This window comes from Pan paniscus, chromosome 1 (assembly GCF_029289425.2).
Source record: "Pan paniscus chromosome 1, NHGRI_mPanPan1-v2.0_pri, whole genome shotgun sequence".
In the NCBI taxonomy this organism is placed as follows: domain Eukaryota; kingdom Metazoa; phylum Chordata; class Mammalia; order Primates; family Hominidae; genus Pan; species Pan paniscus.
Window position 1 is genome coordinate 51815869 of NC_073249.2, and position 20005 is coordinate 51835873.

Here is a 20005-nt window from a genome sequence, read left to right on the forward strand (position 1 = left end):
CTAGCAACGGAGGTTATGAAAGAGTGGATGAACAATTAGGTAGGACAGAAACCAGAAGAGTACTTTATATTAGCAGCCAACAAGAATACCAAAGAGGGAGGGATCAACACTGTCAAATGCTCATGACAGGCTCATTAAAACAAGGACCTAGCATTGATTACTGGATTTAGTAACCATGGATATATGATGACCTTAGCAAGAGCAATTTTGCTGACGTGGTGAGACAGAAATTGTGATTGAAGCATGAGAGGAGAAGACGTAGACACAAAGTACTGACAGCTCTTTTGAATTTTGCTGTGAAGAATGGAATAGCACATAACTAGAGAAGTAAGTGGGGTCAAGAGAAGAAATAACATGTTTGTATGCTGCTGGGAAGATCTAGTTAAGAAATAAAACTATATTCAGAAGAGAGAAGGAAAAATTGTTAGAGAAGTTAGTCTTTGCAAGAGCACAGGCAGTTTATTCATAACAGGAGAAAAGGCAGTCTGTGAGCGCAGATGGGTGAGGTAGGTAAATGTGTGACTTAGAGCTTGTAGAATTTCTCTTTTAATTACTTCGGTTTTCTCTTTTTTGGTGAAATTAGGAAGAAAGATCGTCAACTGAAAGAGAATGGGAGAGGTCGTTAAACATTTAAGGAGAAAGAAGATAGGACATTGTAAAATGGATGGGGAGAGTGAATGGAGTGACTGCAAAGTAAAATAGAATTGCTTGGTATTCAAATCCTATTGGAGGTTGAGGTTTATAAATTTTGAGTGCAAATAGTCATTATGGCTGATGGGATTTTCTCCTGATACATGGAGCCTGCCACAGGCCTACTGAGTACCTGCCTGTTCCTACTCCAGTGTGGGTATTTACTCTAGCTATTCCCTTTGCCTGGAATCCTCTTTTCCCATTAAACCTCCTCATGGCTTTGAAGACTTGGCTTAAATGCTGTCTTCATGAGACCTACCCTGACCACACTATTTAAAATAGAAAGTTCCTTGCCCTAGATTTCCTAACTTCCCCTAGGAAGTCTATCTTATTCTCTAACACTCATCACTTTCTCACATACTACATCATTTGTTGTTTCTTATTTCATGCTAAAACTCTCTTCCCCTACCTCCACTACATGTTTAAGCATCACAAGGGCTTGGATTTTTGCCTGCTTCATTTATTCCTGTATTTCAGGTATCTAGGAAAGTGCCTGGAATATAGCATATATATTCAGTGAAATATTCACTGAATAATATAATTAGTTGATTATTTTGGTCTGGTGATCATAAGGTTCAGCAGACTAAATTCTTTAGCACATTATTTAATGTCAATTGACATATCCTTGAAAGTAGTATTGTTGTCTTATTACTGTTATTTTAGGTTATTAGTTTTAATAATACATTGCACTGAGTGGGCTCTTAATACTCTTCATAGTGTTTTCCTGTTCATGATACCATGGTAGTCTAATTTAGTATACTGGAGCCTGATGGTCATCTCATTACCTAATGGCATAAAAATAACAATTTATTTCTATTCTCCCATATACTTAATTTTCTTAGTTTGAGCTGACCTACCTTGCTTATTCCCACTTGTTATAGGCAGTTTGTGTTTATATATAGCTACTAACTGAATGGCTTGCATTTAGCAGGTGTCTATAAATATCTGTTGATGTAATTTATTGTAACACTTCAGTGTAGTTTTCACTAACCTGTCAAGGTTTACTGAACATTTCTAAGAAGAAATATTTAAATTAGACTACTTATTAAATTTTTAGCCCAGAGCATTATATAAAAAGGCAAATTTTAAAGATTCATAAGAAATTAGTTTATTTTTGAAAGCAATTTTTTACTGTATTTATTTTTCCTTAAATTGCTGATTGATTTTTAAAACTATTTTTCTCTAGCTCTCAAGACTTGAATCTATTAGTTACCTCTTATCTTTGTACCTAAGAAGGGTTTCTAATGTGAGATAAATTTCTGAGCCATGGTAATGTTTCCTCCAGGCTGAAGAAGGAATTTGGGTGTGTAGATTTGTTTATTGTGTTGCTTCAGCACTTCTGCAGCTTTGCTTCAGTAACAGGACTGCCATGTTAACACAAAAAACAACACTGAATCTTGCTACTTCCTCAGCTCGGCAGAGAATTGCACCACTGCCTCATCTCTCTACCAGAATCTTTTTTATAAGGATTTTAAAAAGATCAAATATTTCTTTTAAAATGATACTAGAATCCTGAAATTCAGTTGTCATAGAGTTTTGATGGAGTGGTTGCAATTAAATATTTATATAACATGTGTCTAGACCACTAAGGGAATTAGAACACTGATAATAGCATAACTTGTTTTAGGATTTTTAGATTCAATGCCGGAAATACACTGACTGGTAAATAATTAAAGAATTGTAAAAGGCATATGACTTATCTCTTAGAGGACATATACATTCCTACCAGTTTACTGGCAGCTATATTGAAGTGTAATCTGTGACTTTGATCAAAACATATTCTTTATATTTTTTGGAAAGAAGCCTCCTATGGAGTCTATTCTTTATATTACATATTTGAAACATTCATTTTATATTTAATTGTATTTAAAAAATGAATTTGAATAGTGAATGTTAATTTTCATTTAACAGTATTACTTACTGAAGTATATTTAAAGCAACAGATAATTTCTTTAAATTGACTCAGTGTCGTATTAGGTGGCTATTGGAAGATAAAAACACTTTTAAAAACCTTAGTGACATCAATATCAAAAAGAAGAGCCAGAAGCAGTTTTGCTGCTTGAAAATATTTATCTTGTAACCTGTCACAGTATTTTAAGATCATGTCATAAGCAAGGTTGAAAGGAAACCTGCAAACCTGAGTGCCCTCCAGTATAATGGACTGGACTAATTATTAATGATTTTATATATATATTATTTTGATGTAACAGACCCGTGATTGAAAACTAGAGGGTGGCCTCTGGTGTTATGTAACATGTATATTTGTTTTTGTCCATGGTTCCTGGCTCATAGCTCCTAAAATCCTTGTCATCTCCAAAAGCGAAAAGATCATGTCATAAAGATTAACAAAATCTGGTTCTTGCAATTGTTGATGATTTAGAGGGAATAATGTCATTGATCTTGAGAATTACATGTATTATTATTTAAATCAATTTTATCTATTTATAATTTATGAAATTATGGAATCCATACTATGGGATAATATCTATGAATTTTTGTAAGATTTCCAGTTATGTTATTTATGTTTTGGTGTGATTAACATGTTTAGATCTAGATTTTAATTTTTTTCTTTTGGAATAAAAAGAAAAATATTAAGATTTATATAAAAGCATCATCTTAAAGCAAATTCTTAAGTTCTTTTAAAAATCTACTTGCAACCTAATTTTATGTTATATCGATGTCACTTTTATTGTTATTAACAATGCTATTTGTCATTACTTATAATAATAAACTAATTCTTTCAAAGCTTATGTCTTCCAATTACCTGTAGATATGTGTTTACTAAATGAAATAGGTAACTGTTTATAAGGCAACATGTGATAGCACATTATAGAGTCACAGCTTTTCCAACAGAGATGATTTTTTATTAGTTCAAAATTATTTCTCTGCATCAGTAACTAAAAATGTTCTTATCTCTTTTACTTATTATGAAATGCTCCAGAGTTATTAAAGTGGTATAACCATGAACCAACTCCACTTGGGGGAAAAATAACTGTTATTGAATAAAAATAGAAAAAGGTGTTTGAAAAACTGTTAAATTCAGCATTCTTCTCATTAATAACGCTTTTCAGTTTATTCCTGGATGTCTATTTATATGCATCTACATATAATATATGTATGTATATGCATGAAATCAATCTTTTGTTATAAGAACAAACATTTTCACTCATTGTGTACATTGGTGTCTGCCACTGACAAGATTGTTTGCAAAGTCAGTGATAACACATGTCATTTTACTGAGTGATTAATTTCTATTGGCTCAAATCACTAGGTTAGTAAGACAGAGTAGTTACTCATACTCAAAAATGCATAATCAGTAAATAGTTTTGGGATTTATCGCTTTTTAGACTTGAACTGTTCCACTTATTTCTGAAATGGATGGATTATTTCCAGTAAACACAAAAATGAAAACCTTTTAGCAAGTCTTCTAGTCTTAATCTTTTAGAGCAAATTAAGTCCTTTAAAGGATGTCTTAGTTTGTTCTATTTGTCAGTAATGTATTACTTTCACTTTATCATTTTGCTTTCACTTTATTTTTTAAAAAATTATAACTAGTCCACCAAATGAGATCACTTTGATTTATAATACTGTGTTACAAATGTGTGCAAGTCAAATTTTGCATGCGTTTTAAACCACCTTATTTAAAAATTACCATTATGTGTAGCAAAGATGCCAACATTATAAGTTCCTAGCTTTGACCTCAAGATAGAATGAAATGAATTAGTTCTATGCATTATAATTATTTACCTTTAAAACTGGGTAGAAGTATATGAACTTCAGCATTGTTAAAGTGTACTTCCGTCTTTCCACAACATTTACTCAGTTCAAACTTTATGGCAGGTATTTTGCCAGGTATTGACGATGCATACATGTGAAAGACAGTGATCCTTCCCTTGGGAAGCTCATAAAAATTGGACAGAGATAGAAAAGGTGGTGGTACTGGGGAAAGTGGACTTTATTATTTAGCATTTATTGGGTGTACACAATGCAGACACTTTATATTATTTTAATTAGCTCTTGCAATACCCCATAAGGTATTTTTATTACTCCCATTTTACAGAAGGAGAAATAGTCTTAGAGGTGACAAGTGGCCCAAGATCATAAAACTAGTAAGTGGCCGAGTTGTGATGCAGGCCTTTGATACTCCACACTCCATGTTAATTTATACTATAGGAAACCTTTTGTATGCCAAGCATAATGAAGATGTGAAAATGGGTAATGTATGGTCCTTGTCCTCAAATAGTTCTAAGTTTTGTGAGAACAACTCATGCTCTAAAAAATCTAAGATTCCATTATTTTAGGCTATGTTTATTTAAACCTGTCTTACCACAGTTTTCACTCAAAAGCATTAGATGATGATAAAAGGATGATTAAACCACATTTTTCCATTAATAGTTGTTTCCATTCATTCATTATTTTAGACTCAGAGGTACATATGTAGGTTTGGTACATGGGTATGTTGCATGATGCTGAGGTTTGGGCTTCTAATAATCCCATATCCCAGATAATGAACATAGTACCCAATAAGTAGTTTTTCAACCTCTGCCCCACTCCCACCTTTCCCCACAATTTGGACTCTACAGTGTTTGTAGTTCCCATCTTTGTGTCCCTGTATACCCAATGTTTACTTCCCACTTTTAAGTGAAAACTTGCAATATTTGATTTTATTTCTGCATGAATTTGCTTAAGATAATGGCCTCCAGCATCATTTATTGGTTGCAAATGACATGATTTCATTCTTTTTTATGGCTGCAAAGTATTCCATGGTGTATATGTACCACATTTTCTTTATCCAGTCTGCTGGTAAAAGGCACCTGGGTTGAATCCATGTCTTTGCTATGTCAATAGTGCCGGGATAAACATACAAATGCAGGTGTCTTTTTGGAGGAATTATTTATTTTCCTTTGGCTATATACCCAATATGGGGATTGCTGGATCGAATGGTAATTCTATTTTTAGTTCTTTGAGAAATGGCCAAGCTGCTTTTCACAGGGTCTGAACTAATTTGCACTCTCACCAACAGTGTATAAGTGTTCCCTTTCTCCACAAATTCGTTAACATCTGTTACTTTTTGACTTTTTAATAATAGTCATTCTGACTGGTGTTTGTGGTTTTGATTTGCATCTCTCTGATGATTAGTGATGTTGAGCATTCTTTCATATGTTTCTTGGCCACTTATATCTTCTTTTGAGCAGTGTCTGTTCATGTCCTTTGCCCAATTTTTAATGGAGTTACTTGTTTTTTTCTTGTTGGTTTAAGTTTCTTATAGATTCTGGATATTAGTCCTTTGTTGGATGCATAGTTTGCCAGTATTTTCTCCCATTCTGTAGGTTGTCTGTTTACTCCATTGATAGTTTCTTTTGCTGTGCAGAAGCTCTTTAGTTTAATTGGGCCCCAATTTTCAATTTTTGATTTTGTTACATTTACTTTTGAAGACTTAGTCATAGGTTATTTGCCTAGGCAAGTGTCTGGAAAGGTATTTCCTAGGTTTTCTTCTAGGAAGAAAGGTTTTCTTCTAGGGAGAAAGGTTTTTAGTTTGAGGTCTTACATTTAAGTCTTTAATTCACCTTGAGTTAATTTTTTTTTTTAATATCTTGAGATGTAAGACTCCAGTTTCATTCTTCTGCATATGGTTAGCCAGTTTTCCTGGCACATATATTGAAAAGGGTGTCTTTCCCCATTACTTATTTTTGTCAATTTTGTTAAAGATCAGTTGGTTGTAGATGTGCAGCTTTATTTCAGGTGTCTCTATTCTGTTCCCTTGGTCTGGGTAGAGCACATTTTGAACATGAATCTGTTGATTCATTTTCTATTCTTTCTTAATTTTTTCTGTAAGAGATTTTTGTATCAAAGTCTTATAACTGGTGTGACTTACTGCTGTTAATTCTCTTCCCCACCCCCTCTTTTTTTTTTTTTTTTTTTTTTTTTTTTAAGATGGAGTCTTGCTCTGTTGCCAGGCTGGAGTGCAATGGTGCAATCTTGGCTCATTGCAACCTCTACCTCCTGGGTTCAAGAGATTCTTCTGCCTCAGCCACTTGAGTAGCTGGGACTACAGGTGTGCGCCACCACGTCCAGCTAATATTTTTTGTATTTTTTAGTAGAGATGGAGTTTCACCATGTTGGCTAGGATGGTCTCGATCTCTTGACCTTGTGATCCCTCCACCTCGGCCTCCCAAAATGCTGGTATTACAGGCATGAGCCACCACGCCCAGCCTATTAATTATCTTAAATTGCTGCTGAGGAATATTGTATTGTCCTATACAACTCATCTCAATTAGTTTTGTTCATTAACCGTTCAAACAGAAAACCAAGGAAGTATCTGAGTTTTTCTTTTTAAAGACCAGCTACTTTATTTTAGTTCAGGTAAAATTTAAATTTCTAGGGTAAAAAATTATGGTCAGGATTAGTTAGTTTTTGGATGCATCCAAAAGATGGAAGTTTTAATCCATCTTCAAGTCCTCCTTGCAAAAAGCATGTAAATCTTTCCTATGTTATCCCCTGCCTCTTAAGCAAGGAAGACTTAAAGATACTTCATCATAATTATGGATGGAGTAAACCACAACATATCAAATTCTAGGTGCCGCAAATCAACAAAATAAAAGGTAACCAAGTGCTAGTAATACGTGTGTGTGTGTGTGTGTGTGTGTGTGTGTGTGTGTGTATAATCATTGATTTTCACCTTGGGTTGGTCATATAAAAATGTCCAGGATACTTTGCAAATGCAGCATTAATACTGTGAGATTCTGATATGCTATGTATGTTGGAACAGGTGAGGACTGGAGCAGAACAGGCAATGTAAGATAGTCTCCAGGGTATCTGGATTTCTGCACTTCGAAAAAGATCTTCGGGTGCTTTTGAGAGTTTCAGTTTCCCACTCCTCCAACCTCTTTTTTAAGAACACTGAAAAATATTGCCTAAAATAACCTCATGCATGTCAAGTCAATATGCATTTACCTCAACTGTATTTAACTTAATAATCATAATTCTTGTCATTCAGTGAGAATGTATGCCAGGAACTATGAAAGTTGTATTGATTTTATTGTAAATGGTTAAAATTATTTGGTGCTCTATTATGCTTTAGAATATAATAGGTTAGACAAGTAGTGTTTTATTTTACTGAATGAAGTTAATAAGCTGAAAACAGGTAATGTCTAACATCTCACAGATACTTGCTGTGTCACATTTCCTAGGTTAATCTAATTTGTTGTTTGCAGCAACACCGTGAGGCAGGTACTGGGTAAACAGGCCTGGCTGGGGAAGACAGAGCCCCATGGGTAAATGGCTTGGCAAGGCAACAGTACCTTTGTACAAACTCCTCTGTAGAGATTGTGCATTGAGCAACCTATCCAGAGCCTATGATCTTTACTACTGCACTTTGCTATTTTTTGCTAATAAGTTAGAGTTAGACTCTTTGCTGTACATTTGCAATTTAATTAATTAGCTGCTGTCTACTGAGCACCTGTTCTTTCCATTGTTTGAGAATTTTCTTGTGTGTGTGTATATATACACCATATATGTGTAATTTATACAAGAGTCTGTTATTAATGTTTTTGATGTAAGTAAAAATCTAACCTTATAAAATGAAAAATTAACATTTTATTGGATAACATTTTATTTGATACATTTTATTTGACACTTTTTAATTCTAGTTTATCGATGGTCGACTGGCAAAACTAAATGCAGGAAGGGGTTTCTCTGATGTATTTGAAGAAGAGATCACTTCAGGTGGCTTTTGTGGAGGTAAAGACAAGTTACAATATGATTATCCATTTTCTCAATAACAATTTTCTTGGTCTTTGCACTTGTGTCTGATAAAACCTATTTCATAAACAACTAATGATTTTCTCCTAAATATGTAATGTCTTAAATACATTTTTCATCTTATAAAAGCTATGGAATTAGCTTATTTTGCCTGATACCTGTTACTCAAGGCATTAAGTTGGCCTCCTGAATTGGCAGCTGTTGGCCTCGATAATCTCTTAATATTGCTGGAAATTAGTAATACAGAAATCCAATCAACTCATATCTTCCTGTCTTTCCTTCTGAATAGTAGTATTCTCTGCTAGAAAACTACTAGTGATGGTTATTACTGAGTATGAATTTAAGAACTGAGGTTATGATTGGTAATACAATCCAAAAAGAAGGGTCTGAACACCAAAATTCTTTATACATATTTAAGTAACTGTATTATTATTATACAGATGTCTTTACCTTTTTTACTTTATAGATCACTGCAGCATTAAGAAAGTTTCCAGTTTACCATTCCATAAGTACAATTAATCCTTCTAGTGTAAATGTTCAAATACTGTTATAATTATCTAGGCAATTAATAATTTACAAACTGATATTTTTGCACGATTGTTGTGGTGTATAGTCTTGACTTGCAGAGCATTTTGCTTGAGTCCTTGAAATGTCCTGTTCATTCATTATTTGCTGAGTGCTTACAATGTATTAGGCACTGTTCTAAATATTAAGTGTACTAAATAAACAAAAATCCCTGTATTCTGTATCTTAGTGTGTTAATTTTTGGCCTAGTATAATAGCAATTTTTTAAACTTCTTTGTATGTTTGTTTTGAGGAAAAAAAATTTCAGTCTATATGTAAATAAACAGATGCTGGAATTCAGAAATGACACATGAAAAGACAAAACGTAATAAGTACTCATCTACACATTTCACAAAATTTAACGTTATTTTTAAGATTCATTTTCCCATCATGAAAATATAGAAACCATTGAGATAATTGGTTCATTAAAGGAGGTACAAATGAACTCAGTAGTTGCGGACCTTTATCTGATGTAAGTGTAGCATTTCATTGAAAGCATTTAGCTTGGGGAAAAGTTAGTTTGCTTGACTCAGCAAGTAAGCTGAATGTGGAATCATTCAGCTCCTTGCTTCCTTCAGTTCATGGGTAAAAATTTAGCTTCAATGGAACTTTTGTGTTAAAATAACACTTTTTTACTTCTCAACTCAGACAAGCAAAATTTTGTCAGCCCATGGACAAGTTGCTTAAGGCATCTATTCAGTATTTACATAACTGCTGTCTCATTATCTTTATGACCCGTGGGGCTAGTAGCTTTCATAGAATTGAAGATGACATTTTGTGACAATAAGAGGCTAGAACTATGATCCTTTTGTACAGTTAAATTCTGTAGTCTTAACCATTGGTCCAGGTACCTCTGTAATAGAGTAGAGATAGGTGGCTTTTCTGGTGGGAGGGCCCACTAAAATTTTTCACGAAAAGCCTTATTGTTTAAAAAAGATTAGGAGAATATGATTACCGATAAGTATCTGACTTAGAAACTGCTGCATTTTCAATACAACTTAATGTCCACTACTTTGTTGTTCTTTATTAAAATGAAAAGGTTTTGAACTCTTATTTTAATTTGAGAGAGCCAGTACTTATCTAAAAGGAAAGCCTAATTTGACAAATATTAATTCCAGTGAGTACAGCAAGAAAGTCCGTTAGAAATTTGTGCCTGTCAAGCATTATTTTTAAATTATTCTATGTTATGTTATTTTATACATAGACTTTTTTTGTAGATGAAAATAAAGCAAAATGTGTTAGGATTTGAAATAAAAAGATGACTTATACAATAAAAATTAGCAGTGTTCTAACTATTAATTAGAAGATATCCATCTATCTAGGGTGTGTGTGTGTGTGTGTGTGTGTGTGTGTGTGTGTGTGTATAAAATGGTTCCTAGAGGTCAGTTCTAAACATATGTCATTCACATTACCCTTGTGAGAAAGAAGAATATATCGATGTCATGAAATTAACCTGTTCTTCAAAGAAGTAAACTGATCTAACTTTGTTGTTTATCTCATAATAATAGTAATATAATTGCTCATATTTATTGAGCACTAATATGTGGCAGAAACTTTCCCAGGAGCTCTACAAATATTATCTCATTTAATCCTCACAACACCCAAGGAGGTACTTTCTTTTTTTTTTTTTAATTAAAGTTTTAGGGTACACGTGCACAACATGCAGGTTAGTTACATATGTATACATGTGCCATGTTGGTGTGCTGCACCCAGTAACTCGTCACTTAACATTAGGTATATCTCCAAATGCTATCCCTCCCCCCTCCCCCTACCCCACAACAGGCCCTGGTGTGTGATGTTCCCCTTCCTGTGTCCATGTGTTCTCATTGTTCAATTCCCACCTATGAGTGAGAACATGTGGTGTTTGGTTTTTTGTCCTTGCGATAGTTTGCTGAGAACGATGGTTTCCAATTTCATCCATGTCCCTACAAAGGACATGAACTCATCATTTTTTATGGCTGCATAGTATTCCATGGTGTATATGTGCCACATTTTCTTAATCCAGCAAAGGAGGTACTTTCATTACCTCATTTTTATTGAGTATTCAGCTCAATAATTTGCTCAAGGTCACACAGCCAGTAGTGGCCAGAGTCTCAATTCCACATGTGTCTATGTGGCTTCAAAGATATACTGTTTTTTATAGTAGATTTTCTTAATGCAAAAACATTCAGTAAACAAGAGTAATACTTAACCCTTTCCTACTCTGATTGAATCAAAGCAAAATTCTCATCTCTTTTGAATTTCTTGTAGATTTTTTACACATGAAGTCCTAGAAAGACCACTGTGGCAGAAATTAACATTAACTAAAGCTAAGAAAAAATTGTGTTCCTTTAAGCAACAATAATTAGGAAATTTGAGAGAAACATCTATTTTCTCCTCTTTATCATTGCAGTAGTAGTTTATACACTATTTTTGTTAATGCCGATGGTTATGATAAAATGAATATGAATATGATGGAGCTTTATCATTATTGTGGCTCTGATTAAAAATATACAGTGCAGGACAATCAGATAAGGAACATCTAGATTCACATTTGAATCTGGAACTGTATGGTTAAAGAATCTGTGAATACATGCATTTTTTCAAAAACTGCCTCTGCCCTGTGAGCCCTCATCAGGACTATTAAGGAAATCCACGTCATACCTTATTCCTTCATGAGACCCTTGCAAAATCTTCCACCTTAACTTAAAAGGAATGTGTGAAGGGAAGAGTAACCATGGAGTTTGAAAGATAATAAAACAGGACAGGAGTAGAACAAAGGATGCATTTAAGTAAACACAGTGTTGGTCTGTGAAAAAGCAGGTAAGAAATATTGAGTAGTTAAGAACATATTCTTTCTTTAAATACTTTTTTTCATTTAAAATAAAACTAGTTTTTACATTTACATCAACTTTAAACAGGAGAAATATTTTCAGATTCATTTTATGAGGAGTATGTGGTTACTCTCTATCACTAGCATGTGTTTCTTCCTTAGTTTACACATATAATCTGATGAGTCTTTTATTTGTTCATTTATTTATTTTTCCATTCTTATTTAGTTTTACTGACTAAGGTATCAAAGGAATTTGAAGACGTGGTAGGTAATATCAGTTTAGTGGCATTTTTCTGGCCTTGTTGAACAATTTAGACCAATTTACGTTTTGAGATAAATGAGTACAAATTACTGGAATTTAAGCAAGTACATTTGAGGAGAAAGTCTTGGCATAAATGAGAAATAGATATTTTGTCCTTAAGTGTGAGAAAATCACTAGTTTTATTAACAAAAATAATGTTAAGAATTTCCTCAGTAATGCCTATTATTGCTATAATCCAGTTATTTTAAAAGAAGGATTCTGAGGGATTTCTTTAGCATTCAAATTAATTTTTAGAATAACAGCCTTTTTCTAACACTGCTAAAGAATAATGTACTTTTCTCATAAATATTGTGGAAATAGGAACCTTAAATCATAAAAGCAGTAAAATTTAAAGGCACAATTAGCCCTTAAAACTTTTAAAATAGGAATCTACCTAAATTGTACCATGTTTTCATAACATCGTAGCAAGGGACTTCTTCTTTACCCCTATACTATGAAATTTTAGATTATTACTGGTAATTCTCTCTATTAACCTTCTTTTTCAGGGTATTAGCCTTGAGCAGCCCCTTTCCCTTTCAAATATAATTGCTTTGGGTGTGATACAGAGGAAACTCTGTATAACTTAAGTTTTAATCATATTTTATTTAGCAGTCTTAGAGGGAGTTTTTCAGAGTTGAAGGAATAATGAACCGGGGATTAAATTCCTAGATTCTTATTCTGTTTCAGTTGCTAGCCTTGAGAACATGGCTGAATAATATGTCATCATAGAACCTCAGTTTTCTATTTTGGCAAATTATTTATAGTAATAACGATCATTTATGATATTTCTTCAATATACTATGTACCATACTAAACATTGTTTAATCGTTATCTTTCATCCTCACAATAATCCTGAAGGACAATGACTATTATGCTTATTTGATGAATGAAGAAGCTGATGCTCAGCCAAGTTAAGGACCTCATCCCAAATCACATCCTTCACAAAGATAGAGTAGGCCTGAGCTCTAAAGGTCCATTGGACTCCAAAGCCCACTTCCTTCTCATTGAACTGACTGCTTATGGCACTGTTTGCCTATTTTACAGTAGAAAAATACAGTTCAAATAATGTAGATAAAAACATGCGATGACTTGTACAGAGCTGAAAATTAGCTTTTTAAAATTCCTCATAGTTCTAAATAAGACCCTAACCTTTCTACAATAGTTTGAAACTTTTATCATAGCTAGTTTCTTTGTGGTTCAGAGGTTTAAAAGAATTGTTTTCTGGATTGACAAAGGTTACAGAATGCTAAACTGGTGTTTGTTTCTTCTTCCACTTTCTTACATTCATTTTGGGAAAATAATTAAAACACTTTCCAGAATACTGTGAATAATAACAAAGTCTTAAATATGTGATTTCCACTCAGCCATTTTTAGTAGAGAAGTAAAAAGTATATGAACTGATGAGAGCTTTTAAATACAGAAACATATATGAATAATCTGGATGAATAAAGATCTGCAGGGTTTTTTTGTTGTTGTTTAAAAAATCTCTTTGAGAAATAAATTGGTAGAATAACTTGGAATGTTTTATTATTTTACAAGGGAAATATACTTTTAAAAGTTTGGTCAAGCCAAATACCACCTGAAACTCATACCTTTTAAACAGGGCAACTTATTTTTACAAAGGTTATTTTAGGTAGTTACATTTTGCTGTAGTTATTTCACAAGTTAAGAAAAAAAATTTGTCTTCATGTTTCATCCTCCAGAAAAGGTGCAATGCTGTGTTCTGAGTAGTCAGAGATGTTTTTCAGAATAAAAATTGTTTTTTGATATTTCTTTTAAATTAGAGTAAGATTTTAAATACAGAAGTGAATCCAGAGCTGGACACTTCTTGCCTGATGTTGATTAGGGATGCAAAGATAACAGCTAGAAAGAAATTTTGGGGCTGAGATCATTTTGTCTCTATTTTGTAAGAGCAAGGTGATACATCTTTAAAAATCCACAGCCACAGAGTAGAGGAGAACAGTATGTTTTAGGGGTTCTTTGTATTGGATAGTGTCTGAGTAGCCACTGGGACTTTAAAAAAAAAAAAAAAAAGAGATGGGGTCTTGCCCTGTCTCCCAGGCTGGAGTGCAGTGGCATAATCTTAGCACACTGCAACCTTGAACTCCTGGGCTCAAACAGTGCCCTGGCCACAGCCTTTTAAGTAGCTGGCACTATAGGTGGGAGCCACCACACCAGGCCTGGGATTTTGTTTTTTTATTGTGACTTTTTACCCCTGCGACTTAGGGAGTATTTAAGCTTTTAAACAAGAAGGTAGCTGAAATCTAACTGAGATCAGTTGATGGGAAAGATTAGATAAGTTGTATATGTATTTCTTTTTTTACCTTCTGATATCATCTTATTGACTAAATTATTTATGAATTTGGAACCAGATATGCTGATCGCTGGATTTTATTAGAACTACTTTTCAACATTGCATATAAAATTTGCCTACTAAAAATTGTGCAAATACTAGTTCTTGATAAATTTTGGTTTACAGATTTATTTTTGATCAACCATTCCTGGCATCTCATTTTTATATATTCCAGGGAACCCGAGGTCATATCAACAATGGGTGCATACAGTCAAGGTAATCATAAGCTTTCAAATGTTATTCTTTCACTCTAATATAAATGGAGAAATGTTCAGCAAAAGTATGCTGTTTATACTTATGCTGTTTATTTGAAATATTTGAAATGTTTGTATATTTTGTCACATTTAAAATATTCTTATTTTATGTTTATAGTTTGTTGATACTCATTAAGATAATTTTTAAATGGAAAGTTTTGGTCCAAAGATAAATGGCTCATTTTGAAAAGCAAGATTTTACTGCCAAATCTTGTTTTTCTTATATTATTTTCCAGAAGAAGAAATTAGGTGGGGTAGTAGGATTTGATGGCAATTTTATAATTTGTGGTAATATAGTTTTGTTAATATGATTTTTAAATATGAAACTTTCTCCCCCAGACTGAGACTTTATTTGCCCGATATTAAAACAGCTGATAAACTTGTATTTCTTTCTTATTAAGCTTTAAATATATTCAAATTACTAGTCATATTGCTCAAGTCTACCTAAGCTTCAAGGAAGAAATGATTTTTAAGTGATGTATTATATCAACTAAAGAACAAGGTGGAAAGTGTACATTTTGTTTGAAATTATTAAAGTACATAGAAACTTGAAAACACTGAACATGAAATAATTTGTATAGGTCTTTAAGTTGTGAGTAAAGCCCTTTTTTTAAATATGCAACTTACTGTAATACTTTGTTTTCAGGACATTTTAGCTAAAAGTTTTTGGAAATATGTTTCTGTTTTTCTTTTGCAGAAAGGAGGTGCACTGTTCAACACAGCAATGACCAAAGCAACCCCTGCTGTACGGACAGCATATAAATTTGTAAGTTTTTTTGATATTTAACAATCCTATTTATGAAATTATAAAACATTTTCCTAGGTGATAGACATATAAATTCTGAATATTTTCTATTTTTCTTTTAAATAAACCTAAAAAAATTAGGATTAATATTGACCAAAGCAAATTCAATTGTTAAAATTATAACATTGCATGCAGAGGGTAGTTTCTTTTATATAATCTAAAAGTGGTTCTCATTTTATTCCAAAGCTATCGGCAAAGTTGTGCAGCAAATTGAAACAGTTATGGATGGGGTACCATTTTGTAAAATGTCATTATTTCATTTAACAACATTTTACATTCTTGCTGTGTACTTGCGACTCAAGTAGAAAAAAAAAAGAAAAATATAGCGAGGTCTTTTCCCTCAAAGATGCATTGACTGTTTATTAACATTCTTCCGTGAGTCTCCAAGGCAAGCTTGTCCAACCCATGGCCTGTGGGCTGCATGTGACCTAGGATAGCTTTGAATGTGGCCCAACACAAATTCTTTTTTTTTTTTGAGACGAAGTCTCGCTCTGCCACCCAGGCTGGAGTGCAGTGGCACGATCTCGGCTCACTGTAACCTCCGCCTTCCAGGTTCAAGCAATTCTCCTGCCTCAGCCTCCCAAGTAGCTGGGATTACAGGCACCCACCACCATGCCTGGCTAATTTTTGTATTCTTAGTAGAAACGGGGTTTCATCATGTTGGCCAGGCTGGTCTCAAACCCCTGACCTCAAGTGATCTGCCCGCCTTGGCCTCTCAAAGTGCTGGGATTATAGGTGTGAGCCACTGCGCCCAGCCCCAACAGAAATTCTTAAACTTTCTTAAAACATTCCAAGATTTTTCTTGGAATTCTTCTTCTTCTTCTTCTTCTTCTTCTTCTTCTTCTTCTTCGTCGTCGTCGTCGTCGTCGTCGTCGTCGTCTTCCTTCTTCCTTCTTCCTCCTTCCTCCTTCCTCCTCCTTCCTCCTTCTTCTTCCTTCTTCTTCTTCTCTTTTCTTCTTCTTCTTCTTTTCTTCTTCTTTCTTCTTCTTCTTTCTTCTTCTTCTTCTTCTTCCTCTTCCTCTTCATCTCCTTCTCCTCCTTCCTCTTCTTCCTCTTCTTCCTCCTCTTCCTCTTCTTCCTCCTCTTCCTCTTCTTCTTCTTCTTCCTCTTCTTCTTCCTCCTCATCCTCCTCTTCCTCTTCCTCTTCTTCTTTCTCCTCCTCTTCCTCCTCCTCTTCCTCTTCTTCCTCTTCCTCTTCATCTTCATCTTCTTCTTTCCCTTTCTTTTTTTTTTTTAGCTTATCAGCTTGTGTTAATGTTAGTGTATTTTATGTGTGGCCCAAGACAATTCTTCTTTCTCTAATGTGGCCCAAGGAAGCCAAAAGGTTGGACACCGCTGCTGTAAGACTTGCAGAAAAAAAATAACGGGAATAATAGTAAGAATAATAAAGTAAATAATAAATGATAAAGTAAAAAAACTCTTTAATATGACAATTAAGACCCTTCAAAACCCAACCCTTCATGTCTAGTTCCTTTTCCCCCTACTCCTCAGAATGTTCCATATCTCTGAAGATACTTAGCTACTCCTCATTTCATGAATGTGAGATATTCTCCTCTGCCCTTTGATTCTTGCTCAAGCCATTCCTATTAATTGGAATGTCAGTTTCTTGGCCTTTATCCACCTAGTCAACACCAGTTCATTTTATAGGACTTAGTTCAGACATTATTTCCCCTGAAAAAATTTTTCTGAACCGTACACAAAAAAAGCTTATATACATATTTTTGTCTTCTCAACCCTACACAAAAATGTTTATATACGTATTTTTGTATCTGTAGGACCTTCTGTTTCAACACTTGTTTTGTCTGTGTACATTTCTCTCTCAATACTAGTCTAGTAACTTCCCAGGAGAGAAGCTAGTGTGTTGTGTTCAATAAATTTTTTAAAATTCAATAGGTCGGATATTTTATATTTCTAAAAATATTTAAGGCAAGGGTTTTGATTTTGTAAGAATTTGTCTTCAAAAGCTTTTCTCGGTAAGTGAGTTGATGTGATTGAATTAATAACAAAATAGTATATTTTAATAAAAGTTTAGAACTTCTGTTATTCCTTGAGTTAAAATTGTGATATGAATGTGGCCACCCTTTCTGTTTAAAAATTCCATTCAAATATTAAATTTTATAGTAGGGAAGCTAATCTATAGAGTTAATTAAAAAATACAGTCCCAAAATTAGAATTATTTGATCCCTAACCATAAGGCCAAAATAAGACAAGGTTATCATTTTCCCTTAGAAACCTCAGCCTCTGTGTTTTGTTTGGTTGTTCTATGGCTTTCCTAGGAAACCTCTCTGGTGGTTTAAGTGCAGTTTTTGAAGAGATTTTTTTTTACAATGAAATAGTACACAACTACCACGTGAAAAAGCAAAGTAATGTTGATCCTTGTTTCTCACATTCATTTAAGATTCTAAAAATGGTTTCACAGTCAATAGCCCTTCATTTTCTTCTGGAGTGGGCAGTTGAGGGTTTTTTTAGGCTTAGAGAAGTTGTATTGTTTTGCCAAATATGTGTCTTGCCTTAATTTCACTCATATTTTTCACAAAAGCACAGCAATGAAGCAAACATGTTCAAAACCCTATTCATTATTTTAAAATTTATCATTCTAATCAGTGGAGTATTTTATTTTGAACTCTTCTCTGCAAGGAAGTAAAATCTTTTCAAATTAAAAATTATATTCTTTGGGCCAGGTGCTGTGGCTCACACCTGTAATCCCAGCACCTGGGAAGCCAAGGCAGGTGGATCGCTTGAGGTCAGGAGTTTGAGACCAGCCTGGCCAACATGGTGAAACCCCATCTCTATTGAAAATACAAAAATTATCCAGGTGTGGTGGCGTGCTCCTATGGTCCCAGCTACTTGGGAGGCTGAGGCAGGAGAATTGCTGGAGCCTGGGAGGTGGAGGTTGCAGTGAGCCAAGATTGTGCCACTGCACTCCAGCCTGGGCCACAAAGTGAGACTTTGTCTCAGGGGAAAAAAAAAAAAAAAAAGGTTTCTACTCTGGAGGATTGTTCCCTAAATTAATTTCAGGTGAATTAAGATCTTTAGAATATACCTAATCACTTTTTTATCATTTATCTTGTGATCATATCATCCCTGAATCAGGAGGTTTGGGGCAGGTAAGTCAGTCATTCTGTGATCTTTGTAATTGTTTCCAAAACTGATCTTTCCAGACTGCTCATTTTCTGAAATCTGTACTCTGAAATTCCTTCTTTGACCACAAATTGCTATGAATAAAACTCCTAATTTCTGTTGTGTGGTATAACAGAATTTACTTACCTTGGTTTTCTATAGATAGTAAATTTTTCAAAAGTAGGAATCATGTTTTTACCTCTATCTCATTTATTCAATAAATTATTTGAGTGCCTGTCATGAACTAGGCCTTATACTCATCATTGGAGTTATAGCAGAACATGAAGGTACAGTAAGAGATACTGTCCCTACTTTTATATTTGTTTTCCTATCACTTTGCTCTGCACTTTGAACATACTACAGAAATACTGAATATGTGTTTGTCAAAGCAAATAATGATTCCATCCTGTTCTTATAACATTTTTATACTTATTTTTATAGTTAAAATTTTTTTTCCTATGCTTTTCATGCATATGTTTTTCTATGCTGATAGGGGCCATAAAGAAAACTAGAGTTATCATACACACTTGTATAAATTTAAGAATAACAGCAAAGTGGAATTCATATTTTATTTGGCTAAACGGTTTTCAGAGTCATCTTTCTTGTTAGGTCTCCATTTTAAATTATTACCAAAGCCATTTGCTTGGAGCATTTCTCTGGAGAATACTTGCATTTTGTTAAGCTTCAAATTGGTAAGTTGAAAAGGATAGAGAGAACCTATATCCGGCCTTCCAGGTAATCTGAAGGAAGTCAGAGGAGGACATGGGACAACAATTATTTTAATGAATCAGTGCACTATGGAATTATAGAACCATGGAAGAGACTGACACTAGTAGCTTCAACTCTGTATACTAAAGAGCATCTGAAAATATTAGTGTGATCAAGTGGATTCGAGGATAGTTAGCTAGATTACAGTCTCCCTGAGTCACTTTCCTTATTTTAAAATGTGATCATAGTAGTACTAATCTTACAGAATTGTTGTGATAACTACCTAAGATCATGCTAAGCACCCGGCACACAGTCATATATTTAGGAAACAAAATAAATATGAATTCCTTTTCTCCTCTTTTTCACCTTTGCCACTGTGAGTAGGAATTTCTAGTGGAACAAAGGCTAAGGCTTTTGTGAAAGCCCCCAGTTGTCTTTAGTTAAGTTATACCCCACAGGAATCACAGCAGGATGTGAGAAACTCAAATGCTGGGGCCAGGTTCCCTGTGAAACATGAGGATAGCTTTAAATTGTTAAATGACTTTTAATTTTTACCAGAAAAACTATATATGAAATACCATTCCATTAAGATGGCTCTGCTAATAAAATTCTGTGTCTGCCTGTAAAAGCTCTTAAT

General features: G+C 33.9%; 1 protein-coding gene across 6 annotated transcripts in view; it reads left to right on the forward strand.

Annotated features, from left to right (window-relative positions):
* The window catches only part of DENND1B (DENN domain containing 1B), a 251401-nt gene that overhangs the window by 197795 nt on the left and 33601 nt on the right, over positions 1-20005 (forward strand). For 4 of the 6 annotated variants that reach the window (XM_063598039.1, XM_003823074.4, XM_008976667.5 and 1 more), the window contains 3 exons: positions 8340-8430; positions 14657-14697; positions 15433-15501. In XM_063598039.1, coding sequence (XP_063454109.1) covers positions 8340-8430; positions 14657-14697; positions 15433-15501 — 201 coding nt within the window. The other 2 variants (XM_055110139.2, XM_034943124.3) reach the window with 1 other exon arrangement.